This window comes from Pagrus pagrus (genome assembly GCF_965226575.1).
Source record: "Pagrus pagrus genome assembly, chromosome: 1".
Lineage (NCBI taxonomy): Eukaryota > Metazoa > Chordata > Actinopteri > Spariformes > Sparidae > Pagrus > Pagrus pagrus.
The window spans coordinates 8,852,892-8,877,015 of NC_140185.1; the positions used below are offsets into that span (position 1 = coordinate 8,852,892).

At 39.8% G+C, this 24,124-nt stretch overlaps 2 protein-coding genes across 3 annotated transcripts; one reads left to right on the forward strand and one right to left on the reverse strand.

The window, feature by feature from the left end:
- Positions 1-507: 507 nt before the first annotated feature.
- mrps11 (mitochondrial ribosomal protein S11) lies at positions 508-4,118 on the reverse strand. The gene is made up of 6 exons (XM_084361016.1): positions 3,947-4,118; positions 3,639-3,743; positions 3,369-3,467; positions 2,439-2,568; positions 1,548-1,613; positions 508-824 (listed from the first exon to the last, which is right to left on the reverse strand). The coding sequence occupies exons 1-6, from the start codon at positions 4,033-4,035 to the stop codon at positions 717-719; spliced, it is 597 nt and encodes a 198-aa protein (XP_084217142.1). The 5' UTR covers positions 4,036-4,118; the 3' UTR covers positions 508-716.
- A 503-nt stretch (positions 4,119-4,621) lies between these two features.
- mrpl46 (mitochondrial ribosomal protein L46) lies at positions 4,622-11,116 on the forward strand. 2 transcript variants are annotated; one of them, XM_084360983.1, is made up of 4 exons: positions 4,622-4,912; positions 6,213-6,414; positions 6,800-6,970; positions 10,727-11,116. In XM_084360983.1, exons 1-4 carry the CDS (start codon positions 4,637-4,639, stop codon positions 10,972-10,974), a joined length of 897 nt encoding a protein of 298 aa, XP_084217109.1. In that variant the 5' UTR covers positions 4,622-4,636; the 3' UTR covers positions 10,975-11,116. The 2 variants fall into 2 exon arrangements, with proteins under 2 accessions (XP_084217109.1, XP_084217110.1); XM_084360984.1 differs by having other exon boundaries at positions 4,634-4,912; positions 10,730-11,116.
- Positions 11,117-24,124: the final 13,008 nt, after the last annotated feature.

The following is a 24,124-nucleotide window of genomic DNA, read 5'->3' on the forward strand; positions in this document are numbered from 1 at the left end:
AATATAATGTATATGATCTGAAAAGCAAAAGAAACCTGAATGGTAAAAACTGATCATCATTGAAGTTCTGTAATCTGTTGTATTGATAACTAATAGGTGAAGTGGTAGTTTTCTCTTTCAAACACTCCACACCACTTGATAACAGTTTGGTGCATGTTTGTCTCTCATGTAATGTTTCCATTTTAACATGACTTGTACTGGACCGATGTGTAAATGCCAGCTTTTTCTTCAGAGCTTTACAATAATGTATTTATATCATGTGCAACAGATGTTTGGCTGTCTAATGTACTTAAAGTAAAACAGAAAGAGAACTTTGTTCATACAAGAAAGTTGAATGTGCTTCATCTGTTCACTTCAGATTATGTGATGTGTTGCTGCCAGGTTACAGGGTTCAGTCCCCATGGCTACCAGTGTTAAAATAGAACATGTGTACGGTAGTGAAGCCTTGTGCTGTTTCTCTTCCCACACAGAGCCATCAGCCTGTTTCTACAAACATCAGCCAACTAATGAACATCAGAGCGCCTGCAGTCAGACTGAAGATTTATTCATGTGTCAAAAGTCGCAGCAGAGGACTCAAACACCTGTTCTCTGCTCATTAATAACACCGTCTGCAATTATTTCCACAAATGAATTATGTAAGGTACAATGAAACACTTTATTAACATATTACAACACAAGAGCTTCCTCCTGTTGCGGTGCATTCTGGTACGCAGAGGTCATGTCCTTCTGGCTTTACGTGGGCGGCATCCATTGTGTGGCACGGGGGTGTTGTCAGTGATCGATACCACCTCCAGGCCTCCCATCGTCACGCCTTTGATTGCAGACTGCACGACAGAGAAAAACACATTCATTCATTAACAAAGTTAATGGGAACAGATCAACATGTCTGAGGCTCCTTAAATGATCCTCATTATAAAAAGACTGAAATTAATTTCCTCATGCAGTGACAGGCCTATCTGAGGTGCACTGCCACTGTTACAGACACATAGACACACAGAGCAGGGTCAGCAGTACACACTGCAAACCATGTTTTCACCCCTACATCCTGCTGGGCCCATACTTTCTAAACTGTTAAATGCTAGACTGTAACTTTGAAATAAGAGGCCACTTCTGCTCATCAAATAACCATGAAAACAGTCAGTGGATTAGCTTGACTGAAGACAGAAAATGTCAAATTTTTGCTTCAGACATTTTTCATTGAGCATAATTAACAAGGTTCCAGCTTTTCAAATGTGAGGTTTTGCTCTTTTAATCTGCTGTTTGTTGGACAAAACAAGCTTCATGACCCAGAACACTGGGAAAGTGCAATGAGCATCGTATTCTTTTTTTTGACATTTCATAGACTATAAAATGACATTAAATGAAAAAAAAAAAAAATGAATGGATGAGCTATGGAAATTATCTAGTTGCCACAGCAACAACATTTCTAACGGTTGACCTGTGAGATTTACTATAATTTCAGACTATTAGGGGGGAAGCTACGGATAAATGAAAATGGGATCACAAGGCAATGATGCACAATGGAAATGTTTTCTTCTTGCACTCACCAGACGGCCAGGACCAATACCTCGGACCACAACACGGACGAACTTCACTCCCTTTGCTGTGGCTTTCTGTTCAGATGAAGACACACACAGAGGATTGATGGCTACATGTTCAGCCGAGTTTCATTCGGTAGAATCCAGCATTAGGAGAATGACTGATGAAGAGGTTAAAGGTCAAAACAGCCACAAATCGTTCCTGTAGTTAATGCTTTGTCAGTTATCTCCACTGCACTTCATGAACACTATTAAGTCATCACCTTTAAATAATGTAAAAAATGACAGGAAGGTCATCAGAGTTCATTTACATTAACAGAACTCATACACAGAGCAGATAATGAAGTAGGACTGCATTGATTATGTACATTGTCTGAGGAATAGAAGAACTTGACATAGAGGTTGACCAAAATTACTCTTTTTTTCAAATGGTAAATTTCTAGAGATAAAGCTGCTATTAAATAAAAAAAAAACTTACCATATTTTCATTTTCTGCTCTACAACATCTAAAAACAGCAGATCAGAGGCTAAAATAATTCTAAGATTACAGCAGCACCATGAAAGAACAGTTCATTCCTTCAGTGTGTTTACTGTGAATCAGTGTGACCTTACTCCTGTTAGCCAGCAGGCCTCATAAATCAGGCTAATAAAAAGTCTAAATGAGCACTTAACACCAACTGCTGCACTCTGTCACAGTCCTTCGAGAGGGCAGCTTACTTAAAACAAACATTTAATATTCAGAAATCAGTGTTGTTACACTGTGTTGAAGCAGAATGTGACCTTCACTAATATTCATTTATTTAAAACAAATGCTCGTCCTGCTTTGATAACAGGGTGAGAGTATCAGATGGTAAACACTGAACCCGATCTCTCACATTAAGCCACAGGTGTTGAACTTACCGCTGCAGCAGAGATGCCTGCAGTCTGAGCAGCGACGGGAGTCGACTTCTTGATATTCTTGAAGCCTTCTGTTCCGCAGGACGTCCTCACCACCGACTGTCCCGCGCTGTCTGTCAGCTGGATGTGTGTGCTGGGACAGGACGGACAAGTCACAGGGTCACTTGCTTACAAATGATGGGAACACTCAGTTTTCGAAGAGTCAAAAATCTTTATCCACACACTGTCACGCTGACGAAGCTTTATATGATGCCCGTAGCTGGTTTGACTGCATCACATAACAGCTAATGAAAATGTTGTGAAGTTGTCTGCTTTACTTCCAACAGCTTCTTCTGGTTCAGGAGCCTTTTCCTACAAATCACTTTCTACTCAACTCGACATTCACTACTCACCACAAGATTATTAATAATAACTACCTTGAAGATGTAATGTAATGTTCCCGTTTGATTACTTGCAGCTGTTTCCACTTGAAGTGATAGATGGAAGTTACAATCTGCTCTCCAGCGGCACACTGACAACATTGTTAAATACTTTTCCATGCATCGTCTAATGAGGACTAAAGACCTTTTCTGAGTTGTGACCATAGAAAACTTCTTTCGTTTTTCACTCTGTCCATCTGGAAGCACAAAACTGAAGTTGTGGTTTTCATAAATTTGAAGGTAGAAAAAATAAAAAGCCAGTTTTTGTTGTGTTTTGACTTGCCACAGCAGAAACATCTATGAGTTCAATGATGCTATAATTTGCACTCCACAATTTCCCACTAGACTCCACTGACCTAACCTAAATTATATGGAAAATAAAATTAACTGGGTGAATTATGGACTCAAATATTGATATTTCCACAAATATATAACTCGTGGAAACAGGTTAAAATTTTCCAAAATGCCAACAATTGAGTATTTAATGACAGCTTTACTTGCAGATATCACTTACTTGTTGTATGTGGCTTTAATATGAAGGATTGGTAACTCCTCAAACTTCTTTCCTCCCCATCTCAGTGGACTGTCCTGACCAGGCAGCGGAGGAAAATGGCTGAGGGATTAAAACTAGGGTTAATTTCTCATCAACATTATTTATACTGTAGTGATTTGTGTTTATATTTAGTGAGCATACACATAAATTAAAGGAAAAATATCAGAAATGCTTCAGAATGCTTTAGTCAGTGGACAGACATGTACAGATGCATGTGTTGGGTTGTCTGACCTGAAGTCTCTGGAGGTTTTCTCAGACTCTGTGCTGGATGCTGCTGTCTCCTGAAGTCTGACAGCACTGGTACATAATGCTCGCTGCAGCCCACTGCTTCCACAACTGTGCAAACAAAATATCATTAGCATCATCGTTATAAATAAAAAAAACAATGTTAGGTCCTGCTATGATCCCCACTAGTGTCATCAGGGAGTTATGAAAAGTCACAATATAACACTCAGCATGCAGCAGGCTGACTTTATCAGAACTAATGTTAGCCGTTAGCTAAGTACGATGCTAGTAAACCAGACCCATGAAACACTTACAGAGAGCTCCCATTTGCATTTAGGGAAACAGCCAGCTGCCGACACGCGTTACTCACAGAACTAACTAATACACAATTTAATTTATACATGTTTCATGTGTTAAAACAAAACTATTTCGATATCATACAGTTAGCTATTTGACACAACAAACGTGACATTGAAGGAGCTGGAAATCCAGACCACACCAGTAAAATCTTTTTATTTTGAGGGGCGCCGTGCTCATAACAACATTCTTTTCACCAGTACAAATACAACCTTCACTTGTAGAGTTTAACAGATTGTATTTATATGTATTTTGTAGATGTCATAATATTTTTTCTGTACTGCATACAATGAGCTATATACATATTTTCTAAAGCTATTAACGTCATTCTCCCCCACTTTTGTATGAATGGAACGTCCGGTTTCCTGCACAGAATTATGGGTAGACTAGAAACATGCTGCCTTCAAGGACTTTGTAAACCCTCGTAAATTTAAATAACTCCGTTGAACTCCAGCCCTCAAGTAACAATACATCTGCCATACATGAGAGTAATGAAAAAAAACAAAAAACAATTTACATCTGAGAACAAAAATGTTTTTAATCTTCCATTTTGGTACAACCTAGGGAACAACGTGGTTGAAAACCACACTTCTAGGCTGTTTTCATGAGTAGTTGCCAGTACCCCATTTTTGTGCACATACAGTTGAATGCAACAGAAGAAGATGGCTGCGCCCTGTAGAAGGATGGCGAGTCGGTCTCTCTTACAGTTTCTGTCTAGTTTTAGCAGGACAGCGGTCGTGAACACGGCGACTCGTCCGTTTTGTAGCACTTCTGTATGTCGGACGGTTCTGCAGACCAAAAATGTGACGGACAGAGCGAGTTCTCCTTGGACTTTGATGGCAGCGGTGTGTCTGCAGAGGCTTCCGGTCATTACAGCGGACTGCAGCCCCATAGAGGAGCAGTTCAGACAATTATTGCACCAGGTGCGTTTATTCAGTACTAAAATGAAGTGTTAACAGTGATTATCAAAACGGGTTTCAGCAACTGTTTGAGGCAAACTATCCCACATTTACACTTTGAAATCCATCTCACGTGCTGCGATGCTAAAGAAGGAAAGGTTGACAGATGTAGTGCTCTATCGACCTATGGTTTACTTATCCTTCTAAAAACTATGGAGGCACCAATTTTGTTAACACTTAAAACATATATTGTGTGACAGTGATACAAACATGTAGTGGTAAATATAAAGCAGGTCGAGTGGGTCACATAATCCAGTTAACACCTGACTTTCAACCTGGGAATGTGCAATTTATGTTGTTTATAAGTCATAACTAGTAAAATGTGGTTTTAAGATTATTCAGGGAGGCTCTTTAATTTGACATGCTGTTAACAATCCACCTAAGATGTCTGGACAGGATGTTCAGTTTATAGAGACCATCCATATATTGCAAGAAGTTGTGCAATAAACAATATTGAAACCTCTCATTTATTTTTACTTCATAAAGGACTGAGAAGTTCTGCCATTGCCGTGTAATCTGTCTGCTTGATAGACTGTACAGCATCAATTAACACTGTGCAGGCATCAGTCTGATTCCTTTTTATTTGAATAATGTCTGTTTCTGAAAGGAAATATGGCAATATATCTGTTTCCTGAGTGAATGGCAAAAGTTTCTTCAGTCAGTCTCAAATTGAGATGTAACACAAATTATTAGAAAAACAGAATTTTGATCGGCTCGTCATATTACCATGAAGTTTATTCTCATTACATTTGAATTCCATAAGTTCACAAGCGTCGTAGTTGGGGGCTTATCTCACATACTTGGTCACTTCCACTTGAATTGCTTCTTTGTTATTTCCAGAGATTGAAGGTGTGTACGAACAGTAGTAGATGAGGTCCTTAAACAAAAAATAAAGGGCATATACAGCATATGAAACAACAGGAAATAATAATAAGCTTTTACATATAATGGTGGAGATTATACCCCTTTGTTACTAAATCATATTAAGAGTGATGAAAATCACCCTTAAATAGTTTAAAATTATGATAAACATTTTGTCTTTTTGTTGTGCTTTGTTCTTCTTCACATTTTATGCAGCTGTACACACTGTAAACACATATTGTGACATAAGTGGCGGAATAATGTCGAGCTACAGAGGGTAATGAGGTGGATCACAGTCACTTTGTTCCTTCACAAACATCAGACGACACACAGCAACAATTTCTAAAGTCAGTAAGAAGAGGTCCTGGAGTTTGATCGGAGACGCGCTGTGGCTTGATTTCAGATGGAGCAGGAGAAAAGCATGCTGTCGGACCACGAGCTGCAGCTGCTGGAGGACGCTGAGAGACTGAGTCGCAAGCAGGCAGACGACTATGACTCGGATGAAGAGGATGGCCAAGGGGACCAGGACATCATGTTGGCTCAGGACCTGGAAGACTCCTGGGAGCAGAAGCTGAAGAGCTTCCAGCCAGCACCAAGGGTCAAAGGTCAGTATGGGAAATGGACAAAATGTTTGAACAAGTAAAGCAGAATATACACTGTATGCAAATATCCATAACTATTAGAAGTGTGCCTGATAAAATACATTAGAGTGTTCCACCTTTTGTCTTGCTCCAATCATTAATCAAGTAGGACAGAAAGAAAAAAAAGATAATCTGAAGGTGTCTCGTACATCTCAATGTAAAGTAAATTACCAGAGAGGAAAGAGACTTATATTATTTTTTTGACATTCAGAAAATCTACTCGCTCCAGCACTCCCAATTTGCATTTTATTTCCCGTGACATTTCCAGTGTTTGTGTCGATTTTGCTTGACAGTCGCACAGAGAGATGTAGCTGTTGTGAAGCGTCTGATGGTCCTGTCTCTTGTTTAGCTGATGTAGATAAGGAGCTGACCTCACCGGAGCGCTGCCTGGCCAACTCGCTGCTCCTTCTGGCCGAGCAGGAGGTCGGCGGGCAGAAGCTGTGGCTGCTGCCTCAGACTCAGTGGCAGGAGGGAGAAACGCTGCGGCAGACGGCCGAGAGAGCCGTCGCTTCCCTGCCAGGTAACACCAACGTGACTTTTTTAATGTTGGTATTAGTCATGTGTAAATGAAGCTGCTAATATTTTGTGCAGATATCCTTCCTTCCTTCCATCCGTCCGTCCTCCCTTCCTCCCTCTACCTCCCTACCTTCCATTTTCATTTCTTTTTAGAGCCCGACTGATACTCGATTTTTGGGACTGACAACAACACCAATACTAGTACGACTAAAATAATTTCATATATCGTTATATCAGCTAATTTATATTATATTTTATATATATGAAATATATAGTGGCCAATATATATTTGTGTATATACACACAATTTTTGCAAAGATCCCTCAAATGTATTTACGGAACACATGTGACAAAGATGTGAAATGGCATCAGGATACTTTACAGTTTAAAAATAAACTTTATTATCCAAAATGACATAAAGCAATGAAAAAGTCAACTTCACTGGGAATTTAATAATGATTAATTACCCAAAATCGGCGCATATCAGACAACATATAAGCTGATATCGATATATCTGTGATTGGCCAATCACGTATAACTGATATTGGTCATTAAACAGTATTCCATGCTTGTATCCCAGAGCTATTTATCCTCAGCAGGAGTGACCTGCTCTAAATACAGGGCCGCTCAAAAGATTGTGGTCACCCAAAAAATTATAAAATAATTTTCCATTAAAACTCAAAATTGAATCCGTCAAATGAGTTGCCAAATGAATAGAAACTGCAGTGAAGACACTGACAAGGTTAGAAAAAAATATTTTTACTAGAAATAATAATTTTGTCCTTCAAACTTTGCTTTCGTCAAAGAGTCGTCGATTCGCAACAATCAGTATGGTTGAGGTCTGGTGACAGCACTGACAACTTCATTTAAGACAGAATACCAGCTGACTGCTTCTTCTCTCAGTAGATTTTCATAGTTTGGAGCTGTGCTGTGGGTCATTATCCTGTCGTAGGATGAAGTTGGCTCCCATGAACTGCCGTCCACAGAGTATGGCATGGTGTTACAAAATGGAGTGATGGCCTCTTATTCAAGATCCCTTCAAGATCCCTTTAACCTCGAACAAAGCTGCCACTTTACCCCAGACCATCACATTTTCTCCACCATGCTTGGCAGATGGCGTCCAGCACTCCTCCAATATCTTTTCATTTGTTCTGTCTCACAAATGTGATCCAAACACCTCAAACTTAAATTCTTCTGTCCATAACACTTTCTCTAGCCTCAGTTTGTCCAGTGTCTCTGGCCATCATAATCTTTTCTTTTTGTTAGTTATTCTCAGATGTGGCTTAGCCACTCTGCCTAGAAGGCCAGCATCCTGGAGTCACCTCTCCACTGTTGACGTTAATAGTTTTTTTCTCTTTCTACTCGTTCTTTGAAGGAAGTAGTACACATCATCGTTTGAGATCTTTAGTTTTTTGGCGATTTCTTGCATGGAGAAGCATTTATTTCTCAGAACGAGAATAGACTAATTAGTTTCAGAGCAGAAATCTTTTTTTCTGGCCATTCTGAGACTAAAATCGAACCCACAAATGCTAATGCTTCAAACACTCGACTAGCCTAAGGAAGGCCAATTTTATTGCTTCCTTAATCAGCACAACAGTTTGCAGCTGTACTAACATATTTGCACAAGGGTTTTCTAAAGACCAATTAGCCTTTAAAAGATCCTATTTGTAAGAAATTGATGTTGATTTTTGTTTTTGTTTTGTTGTTTTTCTTATTCCCAACTTGTCAAATACTGACGCATAGGGATGCTGTCCAAACCGACCTACAATCCCAAAGCGTCAGTATTTGACAAGTTAGGAATAAGACTCAAAAATCAGCTTTTCTTACAAATAGGACCTTTAAACATGACAGACTTGGATTAGCTAACACAATGGGCCCTTGGACCACAAGAGTGATGGTTACTGAAGATGGTCCTCTGCTCACCGATTATTAAAAATGAGCCAATTCCAGCTAAAATGGTCATTTACCACATTTACAATATCTAGGCTTTATTTATAATCAATTTTGGTGTAATTTTGATGGAATAAAATTGTGTCTTTCTTTGAAAAAATAAGGACATTTCAAAGTGACCCCAAACTCTTCTCTCCCACAGAAAACACTGCTCCTGAAACGCCTCGTCAGTAGTTCCGCCTTTAATTCTGTGACTTTGCGACATCACACTACGTCACACATTTGCATCATTTATGCCTAGAAGCTAGTTTGGTGCTGGCTCAGGTGTGTGTGAGCTGACCAATCAGAGCAGACTGGGTATTCAGGAGGGGGGACCTTAAAGAGACAGGAGCTAAAACAGAGTGTTCCAGACAGAGGGAGAATACAGTGTAGATTTCCATGTAACTGTAAAATATAGCAAAACATGACATCTCTGAAATACAAGGGTGCATGTTTGGTTTCATGAGAAGAGAGACGATGCTCTTGGGGATTCTTCAAACAGACAAACAGAAAACGCACACTGTGAATACTAATTCCTGTATTTATGTCAGTGCATTATTTTGGAATGTGTTATTGTGTTGCAAAAAGAGCAACATGTCTCTGTTATCAATGCACTAACACTACTTAAAATTTAGCTCTACTGGTAGAGGCCTGATTCATGATTATAGATAATGTTTTTTTTATTTTCATCAATAGAAGAGTTACTTCTGTTCTCGCATCTCTTTTGGATAATATTAACGGTAAATAAAATAGAATGGAAAAAAACAGAATGAGCATATTGAAGTGTGAGGAAGGTAGAGAAAATTGTTCATAATGTATTTCAATTAACCTCAAAACCATAGCTTACGGCAGAATATAAGGTGCTGTTATAGGTTGTATTATTGTCAACATGCTCCATTTGCTGCATTATGGCTGTATCTACACTCTAATCTCTTCTGCTGCAATGACCCACTTTTATCCTCTGGATCATTTAAGTTTAATGCGATCTTATCTAAAATAGCTGTGTGGTATTTCAGTACAATCATCCATATTAACGACAACAAGAGGGTCGAATCATTCGAAAGCCTGCGAGCAACGATTCATTTATATACGCAGCGTTTTACCAATCAAATTCCCCTGGTAGTTCAGGAGTAGTTGTCATATCCACTTAGACGTCCGCTGGTGTCCGCTGTGGATTAGACTTCAAGAGTAAGATAATGACAGGAAGACACTGTGGGGTCACGGCTGGCAAAACATGGAACAAATGTTCCAGGGATTTGATAATGATCCCTCGCACAAGAAATTTAACATTAGCCGTTAACTGTCTCTCCTCTTTTTTTTCTCTCTGCATCCGATGGAAATCAAGCCTTTAAGCTCTCTGAATAAAAAGCCTGTGACTGACTATCTTAAACTGTTTCACAACACTGCTCATGAACTATTAATGTGCCAACTCCATCAATCACTCCCCATTAGACTTTCCACTTGACATTAACGTGTGTCAGATGGAAGAGGGTTTTATTTAAAGTGTCTTACAGTAGCAGGAGTCGATCCATTTTTAATATAGCCGGACTCGGTGGGAATTGAATCTCTAACATGGTCGCGGTGCTGCCTCAGCCTGCATGTTGAGCCAACAGGGAGCATGTGATTTAGATGACACGAGATTGGATTAGAACTTAATTGAGAAAAGTGTGTTGTTGTCACAGCAGTGAATGAGAAACAGAGCATTGGGGTAATGCCACACTTAATTATGCGAGTAAGTAGTACGACCGCATTAAATTTTGGGAACATCTGCACTTCAGCTCACCTTTTGTCTCCAGATGAATTAACTCACAACACGTTCTCTTCCCCTCAGCAGCTGGTTTCAAGGCGACTTTCCTTGGCAACGCCCCCTGTGGAGTGTACAAGTACAAACTGCCCAAAGCGGCGCGGACCGAGAGCTTGGTCGGAATAAAGGTGTTCTTCTTCAAAGCCGTTCTGTCAGACAGCGGGCCCCCCGCAGCCCAAAACCCTTCTTTGCTGTGGCTGAAGAAAAGTGAGCTGCAGCGCTACCTGAAGCCAGCGTACATGATGAAGGTCGAACGATTCATCCTCGAACTGTGATGCACAAAGACAGGGACACTGACTTACAGAACCATATTTATGAGGCTCAGAAAGTTACCCTTGTCACTTATCTGTCGTCCTGTATCATAAAATGCTCTTTGATTCAATATATGTGTATAAATAAATTGTTTTTCCAAACTAACTTTGTGAATTGTGGTTTTTAAGTTAGCAGAAGGCTCAGAGCTCACCGGCACTTTACATTACCAAGTGATATCCACTGTAAAACTTCCATGAAAAGTTATTTTAATAAAATTGGTCCTAAACATTGACTTATGATTAAAACTAAACTGGTCGTTTAAAATTGAAACCAAGTCTTAAAGCATTAAACAACTTAAACAAATTAACCACTGGATTGTACATGGAACTGAGAGAAACGTCAAGGTATAATCTGCTTACATACGTCCAATAAAAAAAATTATTAATACATGAAAATTGCAACAAATTATTGCATAGAGTAGGCATAAAGGGTAAAAGGATTACAACATTTAGGGGAAGTGAAAGAAGAAAAGATTACAGAGGGACCAACAAATAAGCAGATTAAAAAACAAACAAACAGAATGGCACTGAGTAGAACGTATACCTCCGCTAAGACCAAACAGTTCCCTTTAATTCAAAAGCATAGTATACACCTGATTTAAAAAAAAAAAAAATTTTAATCAAGATTCATGCATTATTGCTTGAGGATATAACAAAAAAGTCAAACAAACAAACCCTATGTCGCAATGTGAAGGAAAGTGGGAAAAAAATACCTGGAACTGCCCCTTTATCCGGACCCGCGCCAAAAGTGGATGGGGTCTATTCTGGGCCAGGACCCATCCTTCATCCAAGTTTCAAGGAAATCCGTTAAGTAGTTTCTGGGTAATCCTGCTGACAAACCAACCAACCGATGAACAGTGAAAACATGAACCTCCTTGGCAGAGGTAAAAAGGCTTCCTGTTGTCGTTTAAGCATCACAGTCGCATTAAGGAGCGAATTGTGAGGCATAAGCTAGATAAAGTGTTCCTATCCAATGGCACACATGTTACACACATGTACACATATATCCATATCTACATGTGTGTACACACATGAACAGGCTTTAGAGTTTTAATTTGCTATTGCAAAGTCATACACACCTTGTCATGAACAAGACTACCCAGAAGGCATTTTGTGTAATCTTCAATATATTAAAACATGATAGATGAAACCGAGGAGGAGAAGCTTAGAAAACACATTTCCTCTCCACTTATGTTGACAATATAAAGGACAACACAATTTAATTCTGTTTTACTTCGTTTGTATGTGGCGGACCCTGCCACCTTTCTAGCTTCAAACAGTGTTCTGGTGACCTTATTTTCCTCTGAGAACAGCTTGTTTATTCACTTATGGAAAAATTCAATATTAATAATAATAATCTGAGTTTCTATTATTACCTCATTAATATTGAAAATATTAGAACTCTGAGTTTGAATTTCTTCTCCAAAACTTTAATCAAATTAATGTTAAATCCTGGTTGACTTTAAAATAAGAGCTTTTCTATACCTGCTCTTTCTCAGCAGGTCTTTAGTATACAGTGTGTTCACACTACAGGTCCTAACAATAGACCTTTTTCACAACTGACATTCTGACTTGTCATAGCAGAAAAAAGCCACAGGTGTAATTAATAACATTAACAATGGCCTCAATCCAGCAAGATATTCCACTGAGCCAACAGGCACAATACCAGGACCCAGAGACTGGCTCACCTAAGTGGAAGCAGCATTACTAATGTAATTAAATGTACCTTTGCCTTGACTTTCACGAAATGTCATAATATTTGCTGTGAAAGAGGACTGTTAGGAATTTCATTTATGCTGCATTTTCTTGATTGTACGAATAAAAGCAGAAGCAGTTGAGAATGACGACTGAGTACAGAGGCCTGTCCACAACAATACCCACACATGATGAAGCAGAAATGATCTCATATAAGCTTTCCTCTTGACTGCCTCAATATACTGAAGCATGTAATAGAATGCATGATGGGTCCAGTCAGGACAGGATGTGTATGAAGCTGTGATAATTGATTTGATGCAGCCATGGCATGACATTTTGGAGGCCTGTTATTGGCTGATTGAGTGCTTGAGTGGGGGTATTTCAGGTGGACATATTTTGAGTTCTTATTTTCGCCTAGCAGTCAGTCAGCACTGAAGTTTCACACTTAGACTTCGATGACAGGTACTTCTACTAAGCAGAAGAATATTTTTAGGTGGCACTTAAGTTTAAGTCTAGGACACTTTAAGACTGTTTCTTTAAAGGATAAGTTCACCTAAAAATAAAAATATCAGTCATTATCTACTTGCCTCCTTGCCAATAGAAGGTCTTGTGAAGTTTCTACTGTAGTCAACAAAACATTTCTGGAGCTTCACAGCAAAACAGTGTTGCAGCATTCTCTTAAACAACTGAAGGCCCCTTGAACCCCCCAAATCACAACTTGATTTGAAAAGACGCTCATTTTACACCCTCAACATGCGGTTGACCTTGTGCACACACATCAGATGGGGTGCCAGCTCTTTACGCTTTTAGCGTAGAGGCTGCAGTGAAGATTACAGCTTTATAAAGGTGTAAATAACGTCTTTTCAAATCACTGTTGGTTCAGGGTCTTCCAGGGACTTGGATTACACCGGGTGCACTGTACGGAGCCATTTTATACTTTTCTAGATTGCTGCTTCTTCATGCACAACCCAACCTACCTCAATGCTGCTTTGCACCTCATGTCAATACTGTAAATATCTTACTTAGTTTATTTAGCATTCAATTAAATAATTATATATCAGTTGATGTATTCAAGCATTATATATTTGTTTGTTTATTTAAGCACGTTGTTATCTAATTATGTATTAATTAATTCATTTATTAATTTAATTCTACAATTATTTATGTATTTATATATTTATTTATATATCTAGTGTTGGCCCTTACAACCATCCAGAGTTGCAACTAGTGTTCATAAACCTTTACATTTTCCTTAGACATGCGTCAAACATTTCCTTGTTTGTTAACATTAATATAAAACCCAATAAACTAACAATTTAATTTACAATAAACATTTATTGATGATAATTATTATAAAGTGTTACCATTGTAACTTCTGAATCATCAGCGTTGTATGTGGCCGTGTGTTTCTCTCCCCTCCATTTAAAAACTGTGTCAAGGTGCCCTTGAGCAAGGCGCAAGAGAAGGCTGGTTGCTGGGCAGCTCGTGGTGTGAAATAATAATAATAAACATATATCTTACTTAGTTTATTTAGTCTATTTTATTCTTCTTTTTTTGTATTTATCTTTTCCAAGTACTAACTTGTTTGAACATGCTGACTTGTTCGTGTCTGTGTACAACTGCTCCACGTGCCTTAAATTGCCCCCCGGGGACAAATAACGTTTTTTGAATTGAATTGAATAGATTTCTTTTTTATGTTTTAAAACAAGTCCTCATCTGCTTCTGTTGTTAATGATAATGCTGCAACATTGTTTTGCTGTCAAGCTCCAGAAATGTTTAGTGGACTATGAAACTTCACCCAGCCTCCCATCTGTGTGGGGGTGAGGAGATCATGACTGAATTTCCCTTTTTGGGTGAACTTATCCTTTAAGGCTGTATACCTGGTGGACCACAAACACATAGCACCTCACCAGCCATGGTAAAAAAAGTGAATAAAAAATTAATAATATGAGTTTCACCTGAACTTAGATCTGAAGGGCTCTTGCTGTGAGTTGTTTTGGTCTTTTAGAGCTGCAGCAGTTAATGAGAACACATGGAGCACTGAAAACTGAACACCGCATGTTATTGCTGCTGTTTGGAGTGCACACTTAATGCTGAACTGTGTGGGCCTGTCATGCCTGCTCGAGGTGAACTGTTAAGCTCCAGCAGCAGCCACGTTCTCATCGTCTAACAATAGATGGCAGTGTTTGCACACCGGCCACAGAGCAGCACTGTGAGGCGCTGTGTAATTATGCCTGTGTGGTGACCTCAGAGGGGGACTGCAGAGAGAGCTTTTCTGATCAACTTGGCTTCCTCTTCCTCTTACTGAAAATATCCATCATAGCAGGCTAATGTTCCTGTGGAACATAGCTATGATAATTCGTCTTAGGTAAGAGCATTCTGATGTTTCCGACCCATTCTCAGCAATCAGCCTGTTCTTTCTAGTCATGCCTGCTGGGACAAACAGTTAATGTTGTAGACTTTTGCATTAGCTTTTTTTCCCCCATCTTTATTTTCCAAGTTCGCAGGCTTGATCCATCAGTTGAGATGTGAGTTGTGAAGGTCAGGGCGAGCTAATAAAGGCCATTTCTAGCTTTTCGGTTTGCACACAGGACCACTTACTACTCAGCCGGCTGACGATGGCCCCCCGCTGCCCTCAGTGCAGCTCTGGTACCTGACGTCAAATCAAGGTGTAATCACAGGAACAAAAAGAGCAACAGCTGCCTTCATGTCCATGGGGAGCCTGATGAAAGTGTTTTTACCCAGTTTGGAGGGAAGGAGCCTGAAAGGTTAGTCGGGTAACACTTTATAAGAACCACCAATAATAAAGTGTAAATGTCTAGCTAAAACTTTATAAACCATTTATTAAGCAACTGTTTATCGTTAAGTTGCAACTGATGTTTGTAATACTTTGTAAATGGTTAATTGATACTGTGTAATTCATCTATAAACATTATTTGGATGGCTGTTATATATGTAGGGTGTTAAGGGCCAAAAATAACTATACTAATTAGTATTCAAATATATATAAGTATGTAAATAATTGTTTAATTAAATGCTTAAATAAATAACTGAATGAGTAATTGTACAACTTAATGCTTAATGAATTAATAATCAAGTAAATGCTTAAATAATTTAATAAATACATATTTTATGTAATTGTCACCTTAAATGAATAAATCCCAAATTAAATTGGATATAAAAATGTTAAATTTATTGGAGTATTTACACATATTTATATATTCACACTCAAATACATTTTACAGTTATATTCCATGTGTCATTTAATCTGCGATCTATTTATTTGTGGTGACAATTAAGCATTCAATTAAATAATTATATATCAGTTAATGTATTCAAGCATTATATATTTGTTTGTTTATTTAAGCACGTTGTTATCTAATTATGTATTAATTAATTCATTTATTAATTTAATTCTACAATTATTTATGTATTTATATATTTATTTATATATCTAGTTTTGGCCCTTACAACCATCCAGAGTTGCAACTAGTGTTCATAAACCTTTACATTTTCCTCAGAAATGCGTCAAACATTTCCTTGTTTGTTAACATTAATATAAAACCCAATAAGCTAACAATTTTATTTACAATAAACATTTATTGATTAATTATTATAAAGTGTTACCATTGTAACTTCTGAATCATCAGAGTTGTATGTGGCTGTGTGTTTCTCTCCCCTCCATTTAAAAACTGTGTCAAGGTGCCCTTGAGCAAGGCGCAAGAGAAGGCTGGTTGCTGGGCAGCTCGTGGTGTGAAATAATAATAATAAACACAGGAGTGTTTTAATAGTCATGGGGAGTTATAATAGTTATAATAGTCATGGGGAGTTCTACTTTGACTGTGAGAAATGTCATTGAAATTACAATTTTTAACCATCCTTCACCAACTTTATGGAAGTGTGATATTGAACCCCTTGAGTATTCTTTAAAAGGAAGAGAGTTCTTTGTCCAGACCCTTTAGGACTGTCTCTCACAAGTAGATAAAGGCACAGTCCAGCAATATAGTATTGCCCTTTCTTAAATCGGTTGGAGTAAAAGCAGGACGGTCAAAAATGAAGCAGCAGAGACTGAGAATTTTAGTCCCTATTCTGGGTCATGCTCCAAAAACACTGCAACTCAGTAGCATCTTGTGCTAGACCTCCCCAGCCGAGTAAATGCTCACGTTTTTTCGACCTCCATGCCAAAGTTTGGGAGGGGTCCCTCTCCTGGGACGGACAGACGGGCAGTAGATGTTGCAGAAGTCTTTGAGTTTTAACACAACAAATCTTATCAGACCTGTGGAATATATAAATCGTCCGTCTTTGCTCACAACATCTGAATCCGAGCCTTTTTATACCCTCAGGTGTGCATAAAGTACAGAGTATAAACTTATTTTTAAAATATAGAATTGTGAAATGATTAGTTATCTTATCTGTATTCGAGAAGCAGGTCATTATCAGTATGGCTGAAAAAGTAGATCCATATGCACATTTCTCATTAAATTATTGTGTAAAATAAGTGCAGAAATGAATTCAAATGTTTTTCTCAATTTTTAAGAACAATTTATTTGAAGTTTGTATCTCCAAGCATAAATTACACAGAGAGCTTGTACATGCACGCCCGTACATGTTAATCAGCTATCATACAAAGGTACAGACCTGCTGATGCCAAAACCCCTAAACAGGTTGAGGCAGAGGTAGATCACGACTTCACTTCAGGAAAGTATCTCACCTGCTCCTCCTGCCAGAGGCTGCCCCACCGTCTACCTCTTCATCCAATTAGATAGCACATGATAGCACCGGGATAACAAATGTCAACACAAAGGTCTCGTAGTTTTTCGCCACTGAAAAGGGTAAAAGAGAAACGGTAAATGCCGAGTGTGAGGCGGCTGATGGCCTCTTCTCAAGCCCTGCTGCAGCTTTGGAGACGCTTGCATGTATAGAGGAGGATGTTACTACCCTGCTACGCTGTCACATTCACACTGGCCTCATTCTCACTCAGGATTTCAAACTGATTTTAAAGCAGCCACTGAATTTTTTAACCTTATTCTTGTGATCCTTTGAAGTTCATTGCACAGAGGAAGGCACTGCCAAGCTGAGGGGCTCAGCTCCATTAGGGTGACCTGTGCTAATAATAGTACTCTCACTTATGGCACTGTCGGGCACTATCGCGGTAAAAGCCTCTGCCATATGGTAGACTTTCCTCTTCAGTGACGCTGTTGGTAGATGCAGCATTATGTTCTTATATTGCAAAACATTTCCTCTATAAATATTTATGAAAATATACTATACAGATGCAATCTCAACACTTTGGCAGCAGTTTGGCAGAGCAGTGGAAGTGAGCTCAGAGCAACAGAGCACACAGTCAAACTTCTCCACTCTGACCTGTCAGTGTCATCTGTGGTTATAAACAAAGTCTGGCTCAAGAAGACAGCAGCCATCTGTAGGAAACATGGCAGCTCTGTCTGGAGTCAACCTGACTTAGTGAGATTAAAGGACAGCTCCACATCTCCGCTCCCATGAGAAATAGAGCACAACACCCCCCTCAACTGTGTTTACACACAGAAAGTTGCCTTTTTTATTTTATGCTAATGTCTTATGACTGAGGAGGATTGTGAGCAGGCCAGTCGTTCAGCGCAGCTTACCAAAACATTAGATAAAGAAGCTTATTAAGACTCTTTATGTAACACACAATAAAGCACAGAAACATGCAGGTAAAGGAGTGCAGCTCCAAGGAAGGCTTCTGGATACCGACTGAGCCGGACCACATTAAGCGCCTTAACCACCACCCTCCTTAGTTCCCCTCTCCCACCATGCAGTGCCAGCAGCAGTGCACTATATTTCTTACCCTTAATCATTCAGTGACAGTCAGCTAAGCACACACGCTTTCAGCCCCATCCTACTTCGCCTTTATTCAGCTGCACACTCTGAAACAGAAGTCTGCCAAGGGACTTTCTCTTTTTTGGTAACTACATTTCACTCACCAGTGTTCATACCACCTACAGTAAGCACAGCCATTTTATTATATTAGATTGTCATTGCATACACTTAGTACCAGTGAAACCTAATACAGTTTAGCATGTCTGCAGATGGTGCAAACAGCAGTACAGTAAGTACAAAATACAGAAATACAGAATACTAACCCAGCACCAGTGGTAGACTCAGGATGTTTGAGGGAGGGGGAAGCGGCGAAAAAGATAAAAAAGGGCACCAATTGGATGCGGTGGAGCACCAGTGCGCAGAAAGTTGTGATAAGAGGGCACTTCACCACGTATTGTCCACTGGAAGAAGGCACTTTCATTGTGTTTTTTTGAACACGGGGGCACCAGGGGGTGATCGGCCCTACTAAACCTAACCAAGTACTTTTCCTGCCTAAACCTAACCAAGTAGTTTTTGTACCTGAACCTAACCAAGTATTTTGAGTGCCTAAACCCAAGTGGATTTTCTGCGACCTGGTACCTGTCACCGGTACACTGCAACAGTCATGTTGTTTTAGGAATAGTGATATACAGTATGTACAATGGGAGTCACTGTCAATTGACCCGTTCAGTCGTTTGGATATGAGGATGAGAATTAACACTTCTGCCTCACACTAGGCAGAATTAACAGTCATAAACCCAATCTGCTTTATTAGGACAGTGTGGGTGTGGTTTTGATCACAGTTAAAAAGCCTACAACCCCTCAACTGTCGTCAAACGTTGCTAAACCCTGACTGGTGCACTGTGCTCCGGCTCAAAACTAGCGAGATAAGCACAGGCAAAAAACACAAATAAAGAAATTCTCATGTGAAATAGCCAAAACTGTTCTATATTTGTGTAGATGTGGGATCCCATGGCTCAGAGTAAGAAGCTGCTCGAGATGTTTTTAGGGCCTTTAAAACGTTAAAGGCCAGGCCTGCAGATAAGGCTAAAAAAAACTGTGAAGGAAAACATGAATACTTTGATGGTAAGATGCTTCGCCAGGGAGATATTAAACCTTCTTGAAATACTGTTTATATCAGTGCAGTACTACCCCAACACTGCGTACAGAGTCCCAGAACCCACTCCGTCTACCCCGGTCGCCAGTTTTACAACCTCAGAGCACAGTATTTCTACCATGAGACTCTTTAAGGGTGGCAGTGCTCAGAGAAATGCAACAAATGCAGTACCTGCTGCGTCGCTGAGGGCTTTCTAACAGCCAGGGTGGCAGACAGGAGGAGCAGGAGGAGCTGTATTTTATGGTGACCCATTGCTCTCGCTAGGGCCTGCCCTGTGGCAGAGCGGTGATTTCTGTCTCTCCACTGGCTATAAAAACATCTTCATCTCCAATCAGAACCAGACGGTCAATTTTTTCTAGATAAAAAAGCTTTGGTGTCATTTAGGTACGGGTATGACCACTACCGGCTTCATTGTAAATCATAATATGTTCACTTGACACTGGGAAAAAATACTGAAGCCTATACAGTAGTTTTCTTCAAAACTATAGGCTATACTACAGAGGAAGTGACTGTTTTAAGTGAAGCCTGACGATTTTGCTCCTAAAAATTCAGTATTTTTTTAACAGTATTTTGAATCTTCAAGCAAAGTCATCTTAACTCCATTGTATTAGCATGGCTACAGAAGCCTCAGATGTTAAAGCTTACACTGATGTAAGTTACAAAACACGTTATTTGTACTTTGGTTGAACTAAAAACTTCATGCAAGGCGATGTAGTCATCGAGAGCCGGCTCTCTCACACATACATCGTTGTTTCATGAGCAATAAAATTCACCCTTGCTCGCGTCGTTATTCTCTAGTGTCGGCTAATGTTAGCAAACTTTAGCTAGCTGTTGTGTAAGTGTTATTAATGAGCAAATTCACTAAACACTAGTGCCTCAGTTAAACTACATGTTACCATGTTGCAGATATTGATGTCTTCAAAAATGCCATTTTTCAGACCCAGGGATAGCAGAAACAAGATAAACACTAGCCCACACTGACATGTTGTCAAATTAAACCGATTGTCCGCATATAGTTGATGAACACCAAGCAGGTACAGAGCAATTAGCATTAATTCCTGTTCGTGTTTTTGTCCAGCTGGTGAATGTATATCCAACAATTACTCGTGTTTTAGCTCTGGTCTACTACTTAATCGAGTGCTGAAGGAAATATCTGGCTCTCTAGCTGCTAAATGCTCAATTTGTTCACCAGCTAACGGCTTACCTGTGTGTAGTTTGGTGCTGGGAGGTAGCACACACATCTTGCTGAAAAAGGTTCTCTGCTATTAGCATTTGGGTCAGTGAGTTTGTCACTATGAGCAATCCTTGTCAAATCCATTGTTAAAGGGGCCTCTGTGTTGTGGTTGTTAGCTGACTTCATTTCTAAAATAACGTTAACCACTGTTGCTCTCTGTTAGCGGAGCGGAGAGAGGCGCTGACACGAGGCACTCTTGCATAAAGTCACATCCTCCGGTCGGTCGCATAAAAACCAAACCGAGGGGAAACTAGAATGCCACACAGTAGATTGCATACCTCAGCCATGGCCCAACAGTCCACTTTAATTCAATCAAGCCTAATCCACATGATCCACATCAAGTTGTACTCACTCATAGATACCAGCCACCTAAATACGTCTGATTTTTCATCAAGATCAATGCACTATTCCCTGAGAAATTAACCAAAATGCCCAAAAATGCTGTATCTCACAATGTTAAATAAATTGGAAAATGATTCTTGGATCCGTCTCTATCTGGATCTGCACCAAGAGTTAATGCGGTCTATTCATGCTCCTTCTAAGTTTCATGAATATCTGTTAAGTAGTTTTTGTGTAATCCTGCTGAAAACCCAACCAACCGACCAACAAACAAATGGACACGGATGAAAACATAACCTCCTCGGCAGAAGTAACAAAGGCAAATTAAATGTGCCATGATCCCGTAATTATAACTTGTTGCCACAGTGGCTGCGGTTCAGCAAAAGTTACACAGTCGGCTTTTTTTTCATTTAATCATCCATTGATCCAACGTTTATTCATACACAAGAGATCATTGAGGGGTGACCCTCATTTACAATGACACAGACAATTTAAATCAAAGAAATGGAAAAATATTAACAAAGAGATATACAGTAGGCTACTGACAAAGAAAAGGCAATGCCACAATGATCTTATAAAAAGATATTTAAAACTTTCAGATTATGGAAGATAATTTGATATATGAATTAAGATGATTCATGCAAGATAAAATATGCACAACATTGAAATTATGGAAGATAATTTAATAGTAAAAAAAAGTATAATAAAAAATACAGTTATGCAAAACAATTAAAAGAAATGTAGGATGGTTTGAGATCAAATTCCTAGGTAAAAGTGTATTGTTATTAAAGAGGTGCTGTATTTTGTTCCCGGAGTCAGATGCACTCACATTAAAAACAGTCTTTCCAAGCAAGAGCCAGTCGGTAGAGCCGGTCTGATAAAGCCCATCTGAGAGATGAAGCAGCTCTCAAAGGTAATATGGTAATTTTCCAGTAAAGGCTTTATAGATAAAAAGATACCAGTGAGTATCACGTCTCTCTCCCAGGGAAGAGCCACCCAGCCTTATCATATAAAATACACTGATGTGTCCCATAAACATCACCAGTAATAAATCTTAAGGCAGAGTGACAGACAAAGCAATATGTATTTAAAACGAGCTGTGCGGGGTGAAGAGGCAGAGGTCACAGCACTCTAATGATCCAACGCTCCATAGAGGAAACATATACAAGCTTATTTCATGGTGATAACTGGGACGTTTCCTGGACCATATTTCCTAACATATAAAATGCATATTTTTTCAAATGGTTGAGCTTAATGTGGAAAAATGTAAATGTGTGAATTTATGCGTGAATGTGAATTTATGGGAGATGATTTATACGCGACAGAGTTAGTGTACTGTGATGCTGTATCTTTAGCAGAAGCAACCTATTAAATCATCAGATTAAATGTTTCATATTTCACTTTTGGCTGTTCCTGCTTTGTGTAAGTCTAGCCCGAGTGAATCTGCATGCATTAGGGACGAGCGAGAGATTGTGTGCGATGTCGTTGGGATGGAACAGTTGGAGATGGCAGACGCTCCTCCCGCTTCCTCCTGTCCCAGTCTCCACGCTGCAGGAGGAAGCTTTAGTCCTCCACACCTCCGTCTATCCTTCCTTCTCGCCTCCCTCCTTCCCATCCCTCCATCCAAAGCTGTGTCAATCATTTTCATTATAAATACATCATAGATTTTTGAATTTGTTTCTTGGGTTGTGTTGTTGTGAACCCTGCATATGTGATGTATTTTATATTTTCTATACAAATATAAAGTATACGTCGTCATTTATACATTATAGCAACAGATGGCTTAGTACATACATTTGATTTCTTTCTTGCTTTTCTTATTTCTTTTCCTATCCAACCGTTCTCTCCTTCCTTCCTCTTTCCCTCACCCCCATCAACACACAAACTGGCTTTTGCAAACACACACACACACACACACACACGCAGATCCGTTCATACTGTGTCTGGCAGGCAGACCTCCGGCCTGCAGGGTGAGTCCTCCTCCCCTCTTCTGACTGTCTGGATCCGCCACCTCCTTCGTATCGCCCCAGATCCTTCCCCCCTTCCCTGGGAGCCGTCAATCCAAAACAGACAAAACAGACAGTTGTGTGTGTTGGGTGGTGGGGGTGGGGGTGGAGGATGGATGGATGGATGACAAATGGGATGTCTGGGTATGGAGGCGGGGTGAGTGAAAGAAAGAGTGTGAATGGACAGCAGGAGGGTTAAGGTCGCTTCCTTACTGTGCAGTAAGATGGCATGGTGTCAGTACAGACGATCCCTTTACTGACCCCGACTTGCTCCGTCACCATCACCACCTTGCAGCGCACCCCCCTCCTCTCCTTTCAGCCTACAGGCCGTCTGATTGGCTGCTGGGGTCAGAGGTTCACCACCAACCACCAGCTGGACTGGAGCATCATCACACCTCCAGGTCAGTGGCAGCATATGGAAGTCAGGCTGGAACAAGTTCACTGGTTCAATACCGTATAATAAAGTATAAAGAGGAGACAGAGCTGTTTGATTTCAACGTGATCAAAGAGCTACAAATGTGGAATAACTGCTGACACAAAATCAAATGATTCAGCTGAATCACATTAGTGGTGTTTAGATATGTATAAATAGAAAAAAGGAAACCTTCACACATGCAGAATGTTCGTTGACTGGTGTGGATAATCTGCTGGCAGTGGCCTGTGAAGGGGCGAGTCCCCTTCCAAAGACCTTTTCTGATGACGATCAATGGTCCCTGAGGGATCTCTGAACGGCTCTGCTTTGGCAGCAGCGCCTGTCCATGTCCCCTGGGATCAGAGGGACAACAGCTGCTGCAGCAGGGCCAAACATCTGGCAGAAAGGTAGGAAAGTCAAAGTCCGGAAGGTTGTTAGCAGAGACGGTGGCACTGAGGATCATGTAAGACGGT